The 21,674-nt window shown below is 33.2% G+C and overlaps 3 protein-coding genes across 3 annotated transcripts; 1 reads left to right on the top strand and 2 right to left on the bottom strand.

Annotated features, from left to right (window-relative positions):
* Positions 1–2,080: 2,080 nt before the first annotated feature.
* Positions 2,081–4,821, bottom strand: LOC124848182 (abscisic acid 8'-hydroxylase 3-like). The gene is made up of 9 exons (XM_047325830.2): positions 4,437–4,821; positions 3,872–4,190; positions 3,622–3,774; positions 3,249–3,512; positions 3,081–3,167; positions 2,915–2,993; positions 2,694–2,800; positions 2,493–2,611; positions 2,081–2,371 (listed from the first exon to the last, which is right to left on the bottom strand). The coding sequence occupies exons 1-9, from the start codon at positions 4,643–4,645 to the stop codon at positions 2,281–2,283; spliced, it is 1,428 nt and encodes a 475-aa protein (XP_047181786.1). The 5' UTR covers positions 4,646–4,821; the 3' UTR covers positions 2,081–2,280.
* A 4,574-nt stretch (positions 4,822–9,395) lies between these two features.
* On the top strand, positions 9,396–11,455 carry LOC148199461 (polygalacturonase-like). Its single transcript, XM_088113922.1, has 4 exons — positions 9,396–9,531; positions 9,624–9,935; positions 10,032–10,550; positions 10,814–11,455. Exons 1-4 carry the CDS (start codon positions 9,403–9,405, stop codon positions 11,042–11,044), a joined length of 1,191 nt encoding a protein of 396 aa, XP_087970048.1. The 5' UTR covers positions 9,396–9,402; the 3' UTR covers positions 11,045–11,455.
* Positions 11,456–12,940: 1,485 nt separating this feature from the next.
* LOC124848316 (transcription factor VIP1-like) lies at positions 12,941–17,372 on the bottom strand. Its single transcript, XM_088114577.1, has 4 exons — positions 16,511–17,372; positions 15,712–15,844; positions 13,745–13,829; positions 12,941–13,480 (listed from the first exon to the last, which is right to left on the bottom strand). The coding sequence occupies exons 1-4, from the start codon at positions 17,041–17,043 to the stop codon at positions 13,239–13,241; spliced, it is 993 nt and encodes a 330-aa protein (XP_087970703.1). The 5' UTR covers positions 17,044–17,372; the 3' UTR covers positions 12,941–13,238.
* Between the last annotated feature and the right edge of the window lie 4,302 nt (positions 17,373–21,674).

The raw sequence follows: 21,674 nt of genomic DNA, 5'->3' as shown, positions 1-21,674 counted from the left end.
TGATGGTCTTTTGCATTCGCAATCTGGGTTTCCTTTTTCAGGTGTGTGAATTCGCGAAGAAGAAGGAGAAGGGTTTCACGATTTGTAATAATCTTGATGCGCGATGAATTGTTGTGACTGTTTCTGGGTTTTCTTGCTGATGTCGTCGCGAGGAAACAAACTCGTGAGATGAAGGTGAAGAAGCACGATGTTGATGGCAGCAATGGAGTGAATGTGCATCGCGAATTAGGTTGGTGATGGAAGAGAACTTGCAATTTGACCATGAATCTGGGTTGAGGGAATAAAGCTTTTTCTCCCTCGTAGGTTTGGAATTGAAGATGAACGTTGGCTAAGTACGATTCAGTGGTTGGTGGTGTGTGAGGCTTGCTTACGTGATTAGGGTTCATCGCGATTTAGGGGTTTAGTGGGTTTTGTTGCTTTTGTGTTTCTAGTTGCAAGTTTTTGGAGGTGCGTTAATGGCGAAAATTGGATTTGCAAGTCTGGTGATTGTGGGGAACGTGGCAGCAACGAGGAGATGAACTGATTTGCACGATTTGAGTTCGCGCATTTGAGGTTTTCTCTGGTTTTGATTTTCTGGGTAGTCGAGGCGGAAAGGGAGAGGATGTGTGAAGAAGCTCTGCGATTTGGGTCTGGGTGTTGTGCATTTTTTGGGTTTGCCTCTTTGTAGGTTTCTGGTGGTCTCTGCAGCGGTTGGTTGTGGCACGGTGCCAAGGATGGCGCGATTAGCTTCATTTGGGTTTTGTGCAGGTTTTCGATGCAGTGGTTGCCATGGTTGACGACGACACATGGGCTAGGTGGGGTGTGGACGTGGTGTGGTGGTTTCTACGGTGGTTGGCGGTGGCCATAAGGGTGGCGGCACAACGAAGGAGAAAGGTTTCTGTTTGGAGAATATAATGATGACGTGGCAGCTATTGTGACAAGAGTGATGAGTGGGCATGTTCTAAATTTAATACACAATGACACGTCTTCTAAAAAAAATACAACTCAACATGTGCTAACGTCGTCTATCAACACTTAACAGAAAATGCTTAATTGTTACGATTTTTCAAAATTTAGGACCCAATTGAGACTGTTTTCAACAAGAGGACCCACTTTAGATTCCTCTACAAATATGAGAACTATCCGAAGGTTTAAACTTTATAATTTATTGAATTAAATTTAATTAAAATTAAAATTAAATTTATATTTAATTTAGTTTACATTATATTTTATAATTTTTTTTGTTATTTTGTTTAAATTTTATTTTTAAAATATTTAAATTACTTTTAATATATGTGAATATTCTTTATACCCACAAATTTTAAAGGGTTAAATATGTTTTTAGTCCCTAAACTATTGGTCGTTTCTGGTTTTCGTCCCTCTTTCAAAGTAAGGTACAATTTGGTCCTCATTCTTTTCGAAACGTTCGTTTTAGTCCTCAGAATTTTGGTTTTAGTCCTCATTTATTGCTAAATGAGGACCAAATTTTTAAACAGTGTTTAGTTTTCGAGGACTAAAACGAACGTTTCGAAAAAAATGAGGACCAAATTGTACCTTACTTTGAAACAGGGACGAAAACCAGAAACGACCAATAGTTTAGGGACTAAAAACATATTTAACCCAATTTTAAAAAGATTATAAATATTTTTTAAATAGATATATGGTAAGTGGGACATGTAAAATCCGTTGTTATTTTTAATTAGGATCATGATATGTTAACAACTTTTTGATAATAAGACACTTATCATCATTTTATTGGTTTGCTTGAATTTAATTATTTTCAAAAAATTATTTGAAACGGACCTATCACAAGTCATCACGTGCTTTGTAAACAAATTATAAAAAAAAAAGTTGTTAAAAAAACTTTTTCTATTTAATTATATTGTCGGAATGGATAATTAAAGCCTTTACGTTAACTAAAGATTGCAAGATTGTTTACTCTTCAAGACGAATACTTGAGATTATAAATCCTGATTTTTGGTCTAGCCAAACTCTACAGCACGAGCATAACATGAAAAATAATTATTATAATGATGATTAGCATGGAGAGAAACAAAGTTAACTTGAATTTGTAAATTTGAAAATGATCCCAATTATTTGTAGTTACTTCCGTTCTAGATCTGCTGCTTACATATTAAAAACGAGAAGCAAATTATTCTTTGAGGATTAGTTTCTTTCCTCAGAAGTCATAAAGCATGATTTCTCTCCATGTAGTAAGAACAAAGAGAAAGTGATTCTGTTCCAATACAAGATTTTTCTTTGCTGTCTCTTCTTCTGTTTCGTGTTGCTAGAGCAAACGTGTTACAGTGACTCAACCATAATAGGATATTTGTTCTTTGGCATCCTTACAAGCGTTGGTTGGACAGAATTCTCATTCTCCAGAGGTCTCCACCTGATACAAAAATTGTGTTACATAACAAAATGTAATAATTGTTGTTTTGTAAAATGCAGCATTGTCCATTTTCTGTGTGCAATGTGATTCTCTTGATCATTCAGAATCTGATAAATCTTACTTGTATCTGTTGACAAGGTGATGGATGAAGACACAAATTTCAAGCTTGGCAAGGTTCATTCCAGGACACATACGTGGTCCACTACCAAATCCAAGAAAACTGAAAGGCTTCACGGGTTCCTGCAATTCAATGAAAATATCAAATTTGGGGTCCTTATAAGAAGAAATTATTAGCAATGTCTCATGTCAGGAAAAAACTTACATCGAATCTTGAGGGATCAAACTTTTCAGGATCTGGGAAAACTTCTGGGTCATGGTGTATGGAAACAACATCTAGGTTGACGGACCAACCTTTCTTAATTTTATAACCTGCATAATTTAACATCAGCTATGATTCTGATTCAAAGAACAAAAGTTTGAATAAACACAAAGAAAAACACTTTATATAGACACATGTGGCCATTTTGTATTGGCATACCATACCATCAATTTCAAAATCCTGAGATGCCTTTCTTGAAAACCACGGTAGTATTGTGGCTCTTCGAAGAGTTTCACTGATGACCTGAAATATGAATCACAAATAATCTTGGTGAGATGTGAAATTTGATGATCAATTAGTTACCTAAAAGCTAAAATTATTGTTACTCACTTTGAATGTGTAGGGCATGTTATTAGCTTCTGCCCAGGTAAGATCTGTTCCAATTTTTCTTCCGGCCACAATTTGTCTATGTTCCTCCTGCAAAAAAATTCAGGAAGTTAAATTTTAAAATCTTTGAACACAGAAAGGAGAAGACTGAATAGGGTCTTCAATACTTACTCTCAATTTTTCCAAAACAATCGGATTCTCAGCAAGAAATTTAATGAGCCAAGTAAGAGCAGCAGTTGTGGTATCATGGCCTGCAACCAGCAGAGTTAATATATTATCCTTCAATTGTTTATCTGTGAGTTTATTTTCATCTTCTTCTCCATCTTCTTTGCTGTGTTTCATAACTAAGGATCCTAAGAAATCCTGTTGAAAGTCTTGGCCACTTCTCCTCCTCAAAATTGTAGAATCCAACATCTCATACATCCTATCTCGAGCCTGCACACATTCATAGCAAGCATAAGAGTGAAAGAGAGTTAAGTTATCTTAATAATTGAATCAAAGCACATATTTATTCCTTGTGGAAAGTTTTGTACTACTTTGTTACCTTGATGCCACGATGAAAAGCTGTCCCTGGAAGTTTAAATGGCAACGATGCAAATGAGGAAGAAATAATCTTAAAATTTGATCTAAACTTTTCTTGCTCCTCCCCGGAAGGCTCTAAACTCATGATCATATGTCCAATCACTTTTAAAGTAAACTGTAATATTCAAAATTTCAGATACTTAGTATGGAATAAGAATGTATAACAACCAAATATGAAATTTTCTTTGTTTGAAAAGTTAGTGCCACTCAACTGTAGAAGCCTCTTCAAGAACCAGGACTTTCCTTCCTTCCCATTGATCTAATGTCTGCATAGCCTGAGTGTTGATAAAATGGAAATATTTCTTCAGTCCATCAATTGATAAAGGTTCACCGATCAGCCTTCTTAGCCTTTTGTGAGCCTCCCCTGTGGTTTGCAGCAAGCTGGTGGGGCCCAGAACTTGCTGGCCAGTGTAAAACAGATTCAAACTCACAAGACCATCCTTGCCAGTTAACAATATCTTACTTGCTTCCCTCCCTGTCATGAAGATAGTAAACCTCCCCAAGACAAAGCTCTTGAAAACCATTCCATATCTGTCACAAAATAGAAGTGACCAATGAAAAGGAACATCCTTGAAACTCCTTAGCACCTATCATGTAACTATTGATTTGATTGGAACACACTTGTAAAGGTATTTTATACTGAAATCCAATCATGAATTTCCATATGGTTTTGACTTTTGTAGACAATATTATGTAGGTGATTTGTACAGACTTTTCACACTGATACTGATGCAAAATTAAAATCAGTTGCATGTTTTGATCTTATTAATTTGTTACCTCTTTTGCCTCTTGATCATGAAGCTAAAGATCCCAGAGGGACTTGAAAAGTCAGAGAGGAATGAGAAGCTCTCTCCCACAATTGGCCAACCAAGGCTTCCAGGGATGCCTTCCATTGCTTTAGGAGAACGAGTTTGATACAACAAGAACAGCACTGATAACAACAACACTGAAAGGATCAGTGAGAGCAGCAAATTGATCAGCTCCATTTTCACTTACAGCCAGCACCAAATTGCAGTAGTAGTAAATCAAAGAAAATGCTCCTATATATATGTATTTATATATACTATAAGCTACAGTTATTAGTTGTATCTCTCTCTATCTTGAACACCTTTGTTCTTAGGACATGAGTGATGGATTTTGACATGACACACCAAGAAGCATGTATTCATATCTATATTGGAATCAGTTAAGCTGCAGGCCAATGTGTTACTTTCAAATGGTAAATCCTAAAGTTTTTTTTGGAATCTCAAATTCTGAAGCGGTGAATCCAACAGTTTTTCTTTGGTAGAATCTCACGGAATTCTTTGCTCTTGCTGAAGATGTTATGATATTGATTGCTAGGTTAACACAAACACTCCATTTAGACATTCTCTACGTTGAAAACAAACAATATTATCAACTTGCCGTCCTTGGACTACTCATTGTTTGACTTGAAGCACATAGGTATCTTCTTGTTGTATTATAATAATAAGAAAAAAAGACTATACTTATCTGCTCAAAATTTTAGGATTCGTTCGTCAAATCAATTTTAGTATTTCTTTTTGTATATTCTCAAGCAAAGCTATGACAGCACCCTTCATTGTGTCCTCTCATGAGCACGTAACCATTTGGAGAGAATCCTTGATGAATGAAACAACATAGAGCATGACACCGAATCGTTTGGAGAGAAAATGTAATATATAAAGTTGTCAAAACGGGTAACTCGATTTGACCGGACCCGGCTCACCACAGGTTGATCACTTAGTCACCAACCCAACCCGAATCACTTATGAGCGTTACTCCCTCCACCACCACACAGTGCACCTCCTCATTCCTCTTTTGCCCTTCCATAATATTTAATGTGGTGGTTAAAAAGTTTAACTTTCTCCAACTTCCAAACACTTCATTAATGGTTCCCATCAATATATGAATGCACCCCCACACTCTACTCCTTCCACGGAAATGAAATTTCTCTTCTTTTTCTTCTGTTCTTCTTTAAAAATAAAACAATTCAAAACAAAATCAATTAACTTTAATTAAATTAATAATAATTAATTCGTTAAATAAAAAAATTAATTTAATTATAAATACATAATTTACTTAAAATATAATTATAATTAAAATATAATTACTTAACTTTAAAAGTATCTAAAAATTAATTTACAAATCAATAAATTAATAAACTAAAAAGTAAAAAATAAATAAAAGAATTCGTTTAGCTTTCCATTCTTTTTTTTACATACACTTCATTAATAAATAAATAATACTACAGGAAATATTATATTAAAATAAATGTACAAAAATTAACAACCTAAATAAAATTAAATTAATAACGTCAAAAAACAAGAAAACAAAACGCTAATACCTCAACATATATGGGAGATCTGTTGGACCTTTAACGAAGGAAAACACCCAAAACGTTGAAAGACTTCAATGGATATGAGACATCAGGCTCAATGGATCTCGAGATCCGTCCACGAATATCGAGATCCATTGAAAGCTCAACGAATGTCCCATATCCATTGAAGCCTTTGGCGTTTCTCTTCTTCATTTAACACAGAAGAGAGACGCATATAGAATCACTAACTTGGATAAAAAACAACAACAAAGGAAACATCAAACTCCATAGTACCATGAACCAATCATGAATCTAGCAATGGCACGAACCCACCACCAACCAAGCATCAGCTCGAACCAAGCAAAGGAGAAGAGAACCTTGACGGAAATGGTAAATTGGGGAAAGAGAAAGAAGAGAATAAGAGAGGAAGAGAGAAAGTAAGAGTGTGGGGGTGGGGATGTGGTGTGCGGATGAGTGAATAAGAGAGTAAAAAATTAGGGTTATAAGAAAAAGTTAAAAAAGATAAAGGGTAAAAGTAAATAATGGTATTTTTGGAATTAAAGAAAGTGGGGGAGGTGTAGGGAGCCGTGTGTGGTGGTGGAGGGGTGACACTCCTCACTTATTAGCAAACTAAAAAAATTTGAATCCGGCCCAACCCACCATGGGTTGGTGGGTTAAACGGGTTGGCTCATTGACTCATTTAAGGGTGTTACTCCCTCCACCCCCACACGTGTCTTCCTCCACCTCCCCAATTTTCTAAAATGCCAATTATATCCTTCTAAAATGACAATTATATCCTCAAAAGTTAAAATTTTTTATTTTTATTATTTTAATATTTTAATTTATTTAAAACTTCTGATTTACTTCCCTCTGCACCTCTTCCTCTCTTCCATTTTCGTTTACCTTTCTCTCTTCCGTTAAGCTTCTTCTCCACCTATAACAAATTCATATTTTAACAAATTCATATTTTAACAAAATTATTACGTTTAAAAACTAACCATATATAACATTTAAAATTATAAATTTAAATATAAATTACTGTAAATAAAATAAACAAATAAAATAAAAACGAAACGTAAAAGGAACACTGCCTCTGGACGGATGACATCCTTCAACGGATGTCAACATCCGTTGAAGGCAAAACGGATGTCGACATCCGTTTTGCCTTAAACGGATGTCGACATCCGTTTTGCCTTAAACGGATGTTGACATCCGTTGAAGGATGTCATCCGTCCATAGGCAGTGTTCCTTTTACGTTTCGTTTTTATTTTACTACGTTTTGCGGCTCATGCAAGGATTATAGGCTTGGATATTAAAAGGATTATTGGAAGTATGGGAAGGATTTAGGGTTTAGGATTATTGGAAGGATTATGACTACGTACCTGGAGAGGAACCACGACAAGGACACTACACCATAAACGCACTGCACCACGTACTGCACCGAGAACAAGAAGAAGATTGTTTGATAATTCTTTTCACGATCACCAAGCTTTGTAGAAAAATATTTTACTCATACAAGAAACTACGTAGGTTATCAGTGAAATATGTTATAAATGAATAAAATTAAAAAACAACAATTTTAAAAATAAAATTTTACTGAGGGGCAAAATAGTAAAGGAAAGGTGGAGGAAGGGGCAAAATAGTAAAGGGGAGGTGGAGGAAGAGATGTGTGGGGGTGGAGGGAGCAACACCCCTCATTTAATTATAAGTTTTTTTTAAAATAAAAAAATTACAATTTTTTATTTCAAATCTAAATAAACGTCACACTGAAATGATGTTAAACTCCAATGACAATTCAAAATAAATAAAAAATATCATATAATCCAAGCACAATCCAAAAACATGTACAAAAGGCGAACAAATAAGTTTTTAATACTGTTAATTTTTGTATCACTTGTCCATACCATTTATAATATTAGAATCTTGAATTTATAAATCTATCATATTTTTCTCTCTTAACATGTTCTTCTTTATCACCATCTACAATATAATAAAAAAAATTCTAACTAATAATATATTGAAACACAAAACAATAAATAATTAAATTAAATTATATTGGTTGGTGAGCCAACCCGGCTCACCACGGATTCAACCCGGTAAGCCGGATTTTATGTGAGCCGGGTTGAAAACTAACTCGCAAAAAAAAATTACACTTTTTTTAAACCCAATCCGGTTCAAACCTCTGGTGAGCCAGGTTAACTTGTAGATTTTCAACCCATTTTGACAGCACTACATATGAGTCCCTTCAACTAATAGAAATATTGGATTATAAATTAAAAAATTTCATACAACGAATAATCTCATAAATAAAACAACTGGATTTGAATTTCTGGCAAGACTTTTTCGATAAACTTTTAGCTATAGAACAAGATGAAGACTGAAAGAGAAGTATTTATTGAACGTAATTTAAGAAAACATGGGTATTAAACAAATTTAAGAAAACAAAATCACAAACCATTCCTTCGTCAAAAGCAAATTTCAAAAAAGAAATTACAGAATTCTATGAAATATCCAACAACAGATACTGAATCTACTACCTAGGCTAAGTATATCACACTCATGAGGCAGTGAAAGAGGCATTGTGATTGAAGGGGGTGATAGCAAAGCTCCACATTGCGCATTAGTATTTGACTATACATTACAATAGTGAAAGTGTCATTCATCGAATTTATCATCAGATTTTATCACGAGAGGACTAAACATAGACGCTAGACTATATTTCGTGAGAGTTGTCATTGTGTTTTGCGAGACAAATATCGCAAAAATAAACTTGGAGAATAATATTGCAGATGTATTTAAGTCTTTGTCAATATTGAAATTCAAAGTTCATTAATTTTATTAGTTATTGATTTACTATAGTTAGTAGACTATTGATTTAGAATACTACTTCTTTTCGTTAATTGTATTTTGAAGAAATTTACATAATTTCTGAAATTTTAAATGTAAATATGGCATAAAATTTTATTTGTATGAATGATCAATAAATTAATTAAAAAATAACGAAAGTATATAAATATAAAAAGTAGTTCTTTTCTTAGATATTTGATTGTTTAGGAGGTTGAACTTGCAAAGCATCATTGAAATAAGTGATTCATTGTTGATTGAAGTGAATATATTAGGTAAAACTTTTTAGTTTGTACACAACGTCCTAAGGTTAGAATATATAGGTACAATTAACTAATTTACTATTAAAAAAATTACAAATCATGACTCACAATAAGGCATATTTTTTGTAGAATCTTAACCGCCAGTTGGTAAACTCCTTAAAAAAGATTGTTCCAACGAAATCAGAGTTTATAATTAGATAAAAATCTTTATATAGTATATACAAGTTTTGGCATTGTTATACTAAATAATATTTCTTGATTTATAAATACACATATTTCCTTAAGCAAGCATGTGGAGGAAATTGCAGAGAACACAGAAATGGATTTGCAATTGAAAATGATCGCATTTGCCTTATTGATATTGCAAGTTTCTTCTTGTGCGAGAGCTCAATCTGGAGTCTTTGATATATCAAAATATGGAGGAGCCCCTAATGGAGATATAACTCAAGTAAGATTTTGATATATATGTCTTTTATACAAAATTGGACAAATAAATATGATTATATCTAATTTTGGTTTTCATAATTTTAACCCTAATAGCCTTTGACAAATGCTTGGAAAGATGCATGTGCATCAACAAACCCTAGTAAAATTGTGATTCCTACAGGCACATACCACTTAAAACAAATAGAATTGAAAGGGCCTTGCTTGGCCCCTATTGAGGTTCAAGTTGATGGAACAATTCAAGCACCAGAAGACCCAAACCAGTTCGATGGAGAAGCTCAATGGATTAAATTTTCCTATATTAATTCCTTTACCTTGTCTGGTGGTGGAACTTTTGATGGTCAAGGTGCAATTGCTTGGGACCACAATAATTGTGCAGAAACCAAGATCTGCAAGAAGCTTTCCATGGTAAATAATGTCTGCATTTTTTAATATTTCAATATGTTCAAACTATTTGACCCTCTTTTTTTCAACTCACAAATTATTTCTTCTATTATTTCATAGAATTTTGGATTTGGTTTCCTCAACAACACCATCATTCGAGACATAACATCAAAGGACAGCAAAAATTTCCATGTGAACGTTTTGGGATGCAACAACATTACATTTACAAACTTCAAAGCCATTGCACCTGGAGATAGTCCCAACACTGATGGAATTCACATTGGAAGATCAACTGGTGTCTACATTACTGACACTAACATTGCCACTGGTGATGATTGCATCTCATTGGGTGATGGTAGCAGAGAAGTCAATGTCTTGAATGTGAAATGTGGACCTGGACATGGTATTAGTGTTGGAAGCTTAGGAAAATATCAAGAAGAAGAACCTGTTCAAGGTTTATCAGTAAAAAACTGCGTATTAAACAACACAGATAATGGTGTGAGGATCAAGACTTGGCCTGATACTCCGGGAACTATTACAGTTACTGATATGCATTTTGAAGACATCAAAATGATTAATGTCAGGAACCCTATCATTATAGATCAAGAATATTGTCCATGGAATCAATGCACCAAACAGGTACTTCATTAAAATCACCCTTTTCAAGACAAGTTAATATTGAAAATCACTAAAAATAAAAAGAATTTAAAATATATAAATGCATGAAAATCTTACCTGAATTTATTACATTCAGTTAGGATTAAAATTCATTTATTAAAACATGCATTTGGAACAAAATACTAACTTGAAAAGCTAAACAACAGTATATCATTCATTGTTAAAAGAATCTGCTAATAAATGTTTTCTTCCCTTTTTTTCATTTCTGTCTTCTGTGATTGCAGAATCCATCAAAAATTAAAATAAGCAAGGTTTCATTCAAAAATATCACTGGAACTTCAGGAACTCCAGAAGGAGCTGTTTTGCTTTGTAGCAGTGGTGTACCATGTGAAGATGTGACGCTTGCTGACATAGATTTAAAATTCAATGGAACTCCTGCTTCTGCAAAACTTTCCAATGTCAAACCCATAATTCAGGGAAAATCATTAGTGCTAAATTCCACGACCACAGGTTAAATTGTAATAACCAAGAAGTCATCTTCTTCCTAACTAGCTATAGTTTCTCATAAATGTTAATTGTAACAATGTGATTGTTGATTCTAATCCTTTGAAACATACTGATTCTCCAATCTAATCCTTTGCACTCAAAATTTTATAATTTATGCAGTCTTACCAAATTATTGCAGAACTTAATTGCTTTTGGACTAGAAAACAGCACATACAAATTAAATTACTTTATGTTTAATTTAAGATATGGAATTGTATTTTCTCTAAGCTTTTCTGTAAATGTGTTCACTGAAATTTGAAGTACTTCTACAAGCTAAACCTCAAATCACTTCTTTAAAAAATGAGTTATTGGTTCAACATTAATACATTTTGTCTGATCTCTTCAAATGTAATACATGTATTGAGATAACATATAAATTTTATATTAGCATTGATATTTTTACAAGGAAAAAAGTAAAACAGGTAATCTAGTCATAATGAATACAAAAGCAACTAAATTAGAAAAAAAGGAAAAAGAAAATGTACCTTGCACATCTTAGGAATGAGAACACATTCTCCTTTTCTTTCTAGAAATTGTCATTTTTGTTGATGAGTAATGATATAATACCAGTGAATCTTTTTGAATCTCTAAAGCTTTTGTTGAATATAATTTATGTGTAGAAAAAGTTAAATATTTAAATATAATTATATTTTTATAAATCGTTGTGTTGAATCATTATGCAATTAGTCACTTATATAATCATTCTCTCTCAAAATTAACAATTTAATCTTAATATAAAATATATGATAACGTAATTTATTCAAATAAAATTGAATTTTCATTTAATATATATATATATATATATATATATATATATATAATAGCATTGATTTTATTACCAATTTTATTTAAATTAAATGAATATGAATTTAAACTTATTTAAATAAAAAACTTAAATACGTTCAAAATATTTAAATCAATTTGATTCAATTAAATAGATATGAATTTCAAATCCAATCTATTTTATCAGATTTTGTTTAGATAGAGATTTGATTTTTAAAAGTTCTTGCACCCCATGATTTTCTTTTACAGGGAGTGAGAATCTCTGGTTGCTATACTAAATATTGTACTGTATTGAAAACAACAGTCTTTTAAGTCCAACATTAAATAAAAAAAGTCAGTTAAATTTAACAAAAAAAATATATTCACATTGTTTCTTAAACTTCTTTTTAATAATACTCTACATATAGCTAAATTAAAATCGTTCACATTGAAAAAGAAAACAAAAAAAGTATATGAGCTGATAAAAAGAAAACAAAAAACAACAAAAAGTACGAGAATTTAATGGCATTTTATATTAAACTTGTATTAGTTAAATATTTCTTAATGAACCTAAGAGAACTTTAAAGGTCTCATTTTAAAACAATACTTATCCTATGTCATCAATTAGAAAGATAGAAAAGTTTCCAACTTTATTTTGCTTTCATCCCAAAATAGATTTAAAATTCAAACAGAGTTAGCAAACACTGTTATTTATGTCAAAAAGTTGACTAAATTGTTGGAAAAGTTATTTTGGAACTTGGATCTCATTCGTGCAAAAATTTTGATGCACTATGATCACTTTTATTTTAGTTTTTTATAAAGGAAAAAAGTAATGCTTTTAAAACAAGACCACTCATGAAACTGGTTAAATCACAAATTCAAAAGTTAATGATTCAACTGAAGTTGCACTAAAGTCCAACCTTAGTTAATAGTCAAGAACATAGATATTTTTTCAAATTAAATGGTACTGTCTGTTGTCACCTCGGTCCCATTAGCCAGAAATTTCGGTTCAGTGTACTTTTCTTCTCAAATACCAGCATTCAATTCGCAAAATAACTTCTCTATTGGTGCTTCTAAGCAAATAATTGAATCACTTTTATGTATACTTCTAACATATAGCCTTCATTCACCATCTATAGTATAATATTCAATCAATAACATATTTTGTTACCTTCATTCAACCAAGAGCTACAACACATGTTTCAAAGCCTGTGCTTCTAACCTACAACTGCAGAAAGTACATATAACGGTTCTATCCTAGAACTAAAGATAAACAGCAACACAGAACTAAAAACACTGAACTGCACAATATACCCTTCACAAGTCTCACCGGTTATACATGTATGTGCACAAGATGTTACTTGTGATGAACAAATCATTTACTGCTACAGCTGTTGTGAGCTACTTCTGCTGATTGAAATCCATGAAGTTAGGGTGGTTCTGTCCAGAGGGAGGAGGAGGCATGCCAACCTGTGCCTGGTGTTGTGGTTGCTGTGGTGCAGAATTACTCAACTGTTGCATCGCTAACTGGGAAGCCAACTGGTTGAATATCCCACCAAAAGAAGGGTTACCTGCAATAGCACCCAGACGAGTACTCTGCGCCCTAAGGCGCTGCAGTTCTTCCTTCAATGCGTCATTCAGATCTGCAATTACACAGTGTAGCCATGTTGGTATTCATTTCTTAAATTTGAAAAAAACAAATATAAAATCTACAACTTGACATATTTCAAGGAATTTTGTTCCTGTACTTGAACAAAGGGTGTGAAATAAACCCATAAAAATTCATGAGATAATGTTAATACAACAATGTAGTCACGTATATTTATCCAATTTGGTATGAAATAACTGATGAACAGGGACAGCACATGTCCATTTTTGACGGCATGATAAACATAAGTGATGCATACCTTCTCTAAGCTGTGCTTCTTGCTCTAAAGCCTCTAGACGCAGTTTGAGTTCCTTATTCTCTGCAGTTAAATCTGTGGTGTCTCTCTGCATCATATGAGAAATTGATAAGTTTTCTGCTTGTTTCTACTTTCCCTTGTGTACGAAATAGAATTTAACTGAAATACTAAGAGAGTAATGGTATGTAGTAAAAAATAGTTTGATTGAATTCAGACAAACTTTGCTAAGCTTCAAAGGGGGTGTCAGATTCGTTCAAGTGGACGGGACCATTCATCATCCAAAAGTCAAATGCAAAGGCACCAATTTAAGTTTTGAGACAAAAGAAAACAGGGAAACCTAGCGGTGTCAGATATTTACCATATCTATAATCTAGAATAAGTAGCTTGGAAACATCTAAACCATCATTCCAACAAACAACAACTACAACAATTAAGCCTTATCCAACTGCCTCCTGAGGTAGGCTAAATGGATCAACTGATGCCTTGGGGCAGTATCAAATACCAATTTTTCATAACAACCTAGCACAATAGAAAACTTGAACCAAAGAGAAGGATGTTAACTAGGTTATGCTTATCCTGGTTAATGTTTGGTGAAGGAAGACTGCAATTGGCAGAGCTCATGAATTTAAGGTCACCCTAGCAGATTATTACACAGCTGTTAACTGGAAAAAAAAATGTCCCCTCTTCTACAATCATAATCTGCTATAAGCCTAAAAAAGCTACAGCAACTTTAAGTAAATATATTCTTCAATATTTTGATGCTCGATATGTTCTCTATTTGATTCAAAACACTTGATTGATCTGCATGCCCTGTTATTCTATTATATTATGAGCATCCATTCTACCATAGACACATCTTCGCGAATAACATATATGCATCAAGATATATCAGATTTTAAACATTGTTGCGTGCATGCAAGTTGCATAGCATTTCCACAGTAGCTGTGAGGATAACTCTACAACAAAAATTTCCCACAACTCTTTCAAAAAAATACCAGAACATCATAATCATCAGCCTTGCAGTTCTCAATTTATTTTTTACCCAAATTCTTTACCTAAATGAGATACAAAAGTTTTCATCACAATTCTTTATTCTTTTTCTAACAGCTATGCATATGTTTCATTACCAAATTCTTCTTTACTTTCAACTTACTTTGTTTATCACGGAATAATTTAAACAAGTATAGCCCCAGTATTGAATAATCAGTTATGACTTCCCATATGATTGGAACGTATGCACCAAGAATCATTTCATGCTTGTGTTATTGTAATCAAAATAAAGCCTATATTTTGGTTGCCATATAACCCGCAGCCACAGTTTAATGATTTACTAGTCCCTCTGATAAAACACTAATTTTTTGATGAAATATAAGATAAAAATGTAAATGATTTCAGAAGACATTTGAAGACCAACAAGCAATATATCCACTGAGGTCTGCTCTCTGGTAATTTGGTCCTTCTAATTTAAGATATTTATGTATTAGGAGCAAAGTGCAACGGTAAATTTCCTCAAACTGCCACAGTCATCCCTTGAAGTAGAAAGTAAATGAAAATTGAAGCGTGCATTGTCTTTGATTTCTTTCCATATGACAAAAAAAGTATAAAATCTAGATGAGCATGGTATAATTGTCAAAAGGGATTTTACTGTGTCACACGTAAATTATAAAATCTATGAGGGATGTTCTGTAATAAGAACAACATGAAAGTGATGACATATATAGTAATTTTATCCAAACCAAGGAAAACTTTGAAGATATAACAAAATTTTAGTAATAACTTTGCATTTAAAAAAAGGGCCCTTGATTATGTGTGGGATCCATAAACTGTTGAGTTTGTGACCACACAACTCAAGATCAGCATAAAGTAAACCTACATCGATGCTAGTGTGTTGGGGGGCTCCATCAAACACTGACAAGAACAAGTTACCAAATTCATGCTTATTCATCAACACGAAAAAAGAAAGGACATACCTGAAGCATGGTAAGCTGTGCAGATAGGTTGGTTGCTTCAGTCTGAAGTGTCTGCACCTTCCTCTCCAATTCACTGGTGTAACGAATCTTCCTCTCCTTTGATCTAGCAGCAGATTGTCTGTTAGCAAGAATCCTGCAAACAGAACAACATTCCAAATCCATACCATCAGTGCATCAAACTAATCATTTTCTCCCAGTTTTCCACAATCCATACACCCCTTAACACAATTTTTCTTACTGTAGTAAGAAAAAAAGAAGATAAAGAATGCTGTAATTCCTATTTCCTAACAACCTAATTATCCAGCAGAAAATTGTGCATTACAAAATAAAAGGCAGGCATAACAACTTAATAAAAAATATGACAACACCAGTGCATCATCAATCAGATAGCGTGTTAATAAAAATTCTGCAAACACATAAAACATCCCAAAACCATAATCAGTTCATCTAACCAAGATTTCTTAATCAGTTTCCTCACAATCCAAAACACCCCTTTATGATAATAATAACATGGTTTTCACAACCACCATAAGCCTCTGACTCTTTAGTAGGACCTCATATGTCCACAAGTTTCAATCCTTTAAATAAGACGAATCATCAGTGCAGGATATTGGTGACACTTCTTGCAACACCCCAAATATAATAAAACATCACATAATTTGGAACCATATTATTTTCAGCAAAAAACAACTTATGTGAAACTATCAAATAAAAGAAATACATAACATATAAATGAAATTGCGCTTAAATTTATTACCATAAAAACACCAAGAACACAAAAAAGAAAAAGAAAACGAACCTCTTAGCTCTTTTGGGATCAATAAGAGCGAGTTCAGCTAGTTTATCAGGAGCCATAGCTTTCTTCACGCCATCTATCATCATCGCCGAGTCCGCCTCAAACGACGTCGTCGAGGACCCGTCCATGGAGTTGCTGTGCCGGTGATGCCCCACCCTCCGCTCGCCGCCGCCCCTCCCTCCGCCGCCCCTCTCCTCGCCGCCGCCGAATCCGATCCCGTCAAAGAAATCGGAGCCCACCGACAGACTCCTCAGGTGCCCGCCGGCGGGTGCCCCTGAAGGCCTCGGCCTTCCGCCGGACTCGTCGGAATCTACCGCTATCGGCACCGCGCCGGAGGCCCCCGGCGAAGGCAGAGGGAGCGGCGAGGGGAGCGTGGAGATGTCGAGGTCGGAGGCGTCGAAGAGGAGCAGGTCATCGAAGTTCGCGGCGAAGCGGAAGGACGTGTCGGAGTGGGAGCGGCGGTGGTGGGACCCACGCTCCGGCATGCGTTCAAGGTCCACCGTCAGCGGCGGCTTTCCGGTGAACTTCGGGTCCATCGAAGTAAGAATAAAAATCCAATCTTTCTTTCTCTTCTTCCTTTTCTTTCTTGGATTGTTATTTGTTTTTGTTCTTGTTGGTGTTGGTGATGGTGAAGAGAGAGAAAGAAGAAGAGGGTTGTTCAGGTGGTTGTTGGGTTGTGGTTGTGTGTGAGTTTGCTGAAGAACAAGTGGAAGCAGACAAGAAATTGACTTTAGTGAGCAAAAGTTGAGGAAGTTGTGTGAAGGCAGTGGTCTCAAAGAGCATCATTAGTGTTGGGATTAGAGATATCTGACGGCAATGTTCATTGGTGGCGTAACTAGAGTTGACACCATTTTCAATTTGGAGTTTAATGGAAACAACAATTTAGTAGTGGAATATATTCATTAAATAGCCTTATTAATTATTATTTAATTATTAATTATTAGTGTTTAGTGTTCAATCAATTATTATTAAATTAATGATAAAAAAATTATTACTGCTTTATTTTCAATCAATCATATTAGTGTTTGGTATTCAAAGTTTTGATAATAAAATTAAGAAACACTATAATGAATTTGTGGAAATTAGCTTGCTAAAAGAGTTAAGTGGAAGAATTCCTTGTCTTTTCTGAACTAACTAATCAAGAGTGACCCTTTATATAATTTTGATATTAAATGTAAAAATTAGAAATAAAAATAAAAACATATTTTTTTAAAGTAAACAAGCTTAACAGAGAGACTTTTCCTTTTAATATACTTTTTTTTAGCTATTTAAGTAATATCTTCTATTTTTACTTACTTAAGATAGAAATTATTTATTTACAATATGATTTCTTATCTTTACCTTATCAAATTTTCAAAACTTTCCAAAATTACATATAATCTTCAATTGATTTTTTTTTTCTTGAAATGATTTCAAAATCACACATAGATTTATATCATTACATTTATCGATATAAAAATTATGCAAAATAGTTATACTCTGAAAATTACAAAAGAAAATTTCATACGCAGAAATCCAGATTATTCTGAGAAAAGATTAGTAAAATGTTAATTAATGAACAAATTTATTCTAGTAAAATTTTAAACAAATTGATACACTTCTGAAATCGGTGTTGTACATAACCAAATTTTCACCTCTAAATAACACATGGTATATTTATTAAATAAATAAAAATTAAGAATAGATTATTTAATGAATAGAAATAGCCTATTAATGGTATACAATTTTGTTCTTTTAAAAAAAAATTCCTTAATTGTTGACTTTTTTTATTCGTTGTCTAAACATCTTGTCATGGCTTCACAATCAGGGAGAAATAATATAACATTCCATTGATCGATTGTAAAAAAGGTAGAAAGATAAAGAAAATAAGTAATACAAAAGTTAATAGGAACAATTTTTTTGAGCCATATAAATTTGGTTTTTCTGGATTAAACGGATTGAATTCATGTAGTGTTGGACCTCTAAATCACTGGTGTTCCTACCACACGGGTTTATCATTCAACTAAAACATATCAACATTACTAAGAAAAATATATATTTTTATATTGTTTAAGAAAAAAAAAATATTTTAAGAGATATGCAGCAGAAAGTTGGTATATACTTAACAATTTTATTTTCCTTAACTATATAAAAAAAATATAATTTTCAACTATAAAGAATATTTTTTATGATTTTGGGGACTGTTGGTGAAACAAGTCCATTAAACTTCATCAACAAACTTCAAGGTGCCAATGGTGGATGAGGAAATCTACCATCAACACTGGTAGTGAACCAAGTCTGATAAGAAAAAGTCTGAAGAACTTTGGTGACTAAAAACGGAAAATTTTTCTTTGTTTTTTCTCATCTATGATCGTTGGTGTTGAACGAAGGGATAGAAGAAATCTTATTCCTATCGAACGTTGATTGAAATGAATGTTTGAAGGGACAAATCTCATGTAGAAAATATGAAGATGTACAAAGAAAACATGGGAAAAAGAAGGTTAAAAATGCATAGTTCATGAATTCAATGATGGCGGGTCTAGCAAAAAGGTGGAGGTGATATCTATTATAAACTTTGTTGTCTCAATATCCGTAAGGAATGGAGGGTAATGGATCTATATATTGGTCTTTGTCATAATAGCAACATTATAAATTTTATTCAAACTAAATAGCAAGTTTTTCTCTAATTATACTTGTCATGTTTATTGTTACATAAAAATTTGTTAAAAATTTGTCGAGAATAATAGGAATAGAAATGATGAATGGTTATGAGAAGCATATGAATTTAAATTAAAAAAAGTACACAGTAAAATGGTATAAACATTATTATAAATTAAATATTCTATAAGGTATATTAATTACGCTCATTAATTATCATGTTTATTATCTTAACATTTTTAAAACTAGAGGAGCAACTAATGCCTTCTTCATAGCAGGAGGAGCTCGTCGAGGCACCCCTTCATTTACAGCATTATATATACTTCACTCTCTAAAAACTGGAAGATCGTCACCCTAGATCGGGTTGACGACAACACTGACCCTAATAAGAATATTGTCATATATATTACTCAAGTCAGTTTCTACTCAACTGACGATGTTGTCATATGCAACAGGGTAGTGGTTCACCCATCTATCCTGTACTCTATCAATTGCTTTGATACCTTGATATCATCTGTCAAGACACAATTTGCCACTAGCCTATAGGTATTAGCGAGTCGCGCAACAAAGTAAAAAGCGATTTAAAGAGCGGAAAGTGTGTAGCGGTCAATAAACAAGATATAATGGTCTGTTTTAAAAATTTTATTTTCTTAGAGAACTTTTATCAAACAGATGGTGTGCTAAAAGTTTAAAGAGTGTAGGAGGAGAAAATCAACACAAAATTTTTATCCTGTTTCGAATCAAAAGATTATATGTCCAGTCGTTAATCACTATAAATAGTGATTAACTTTTTCACTAAAATATTGTTTCATAGATTACAATAATATAGAATAAAGAGTAAGAACAAAAAACATTTTCCTTCGACAAACGAATGAAGAACCTTCCTTCGAAAAACTAACCAAAAGAAAACTACTCAGCTAACTTGAAGATAACCTCTCCGACCTTAAACACACTAAGTGCGAGCTTCTCCTATTCACAAGACTTGACAAGAGCACACTATCACTTGAGAACTTCCTAAGAAAATTTTTGTATTCTCAAATGGCATAAATTCCTTTTCACTCTTAGAGAACTTCCCTTAGGCACCCAACTCTAATACTCTCTGTTGATAGGGGGAGCATAGTGTTAACTAAACTCAATCCTTGTGATGTTGGTTTTTGATGATGACAACACATTGTTAATAAAAACACATGTGTGAGTACTATGTGATATATATGTTGAATGTGTACATGCTTATTGTGTAATATGCACGTATTGTCTTTGTCACATTTGTTGAACATATTCTATTGATTGATGCATACTATTGTGTTTATGAAGGGAATATATCTGTGTATGCATAATACATGTTTTGGTGATACGAAAACCGCAACCACAAAAGCATATCTGCATAACTAAATCGATTAGAGTGGAATGATAATCAATTAAAGTCATCAGAAAGCTTGAGTTTTAAATTGTGGTAAAACAACTAGTTTTGAATCGATTACATTAGTTGGTGAATCGATTAAAACTCGTGTGTTTGCATATATCTTTTGCAAAATGTGTTGTGATGTGTTTTGGAAAGAAAAGTTTTCAAAAATCTTCTAAGTGTTAAAGCTTATTCGATTATGTGAATTGTGTATTCAATTAAGTCTGTTAAGATTTGAAAATTGATTTCATATGGTCATAATTGTTATAACGGTCGTATTTTTCAATATGTTTGACCAGCATTTAATGGAAATCGATTGTATTAATTGCGTATTCAATTAAGGAGCCAAATTGATTATAATTCTATTATACATGTTTAATGTAATCAATTACGTAAGTTGACTAATCGATTTCATAGCGTCAGGATTGACAAAAACTATATATTGACGCATCGATTGATTTTCTGTAAGATAATTGAGAATTACACTTTCATATCTGATTGATATTTGTTTGAGAAGTTTTATAGAGTGATCAAAAAGCTCCAAGAATCAAGAAAGAAAGTGGTTTACAAATCTTTAAGAATTCTTGAATGGAAAACTTGACTAGATTGAAGAGACTGATCGTTCTGCACAACTGAGGTGCTTTCTGTGTGATCAGGAGAAGAAGATTCGCAATCTTTGATTTGTGGTTCCCTGTGCGTGTGGCCAGGAAGAAAGAGCGGGAAGTTCTTTGTATTTTGAGAGGAGTCTCAAAGGGGTGATTGTAGGAGAAGATTGTTCTTGTTGCATGGTCTTGTTATTAGCTATATTAGATTAGTGAGTTAGAGAGGTGGTTTACATTTTGACAAATTGGTCGTTGTAAAGCCTTGTTGTAAAAACTCATATATTTATAGTGCAATTGGCTTTCAATCTCAGGTTGATTGAAAGGACACTAGATTTAGCCATTGAGGCCAAACCAGTATAAAAAACTGAGTTTGATTTTCTTCTCCCTATCTCTTTACATAATCGATTACATACTGTTATTAATTGATTACGCATATTGTTACATTGCACGCACATTGCTTAAAATACAAGAAAGTTTTCAAGAACAATATCATTTACAAAAAAAAATCAAAAGTGCACATTTTTAT

The sequence above is a fragment of the Vigna umbellata genome, chromosome 4, assembly GCF_029865625.1.
Source record: "Vigna umbellata cultivar VRB3 chromosome 4, Vumbellata_1.0, whole genome shotgun sequence".
Classification (NCBI taxonomy): Eukaryota; Viridiplantae; Streptophyta; class Magnoliopsida; order Fabales; family Fabaceae; genus Vigna; species Vigna umbellata.
Note: the sequence above shows the minus strand (reverse complement) of the source record. Positions and strands in the feature narration are given on the sequence as shown.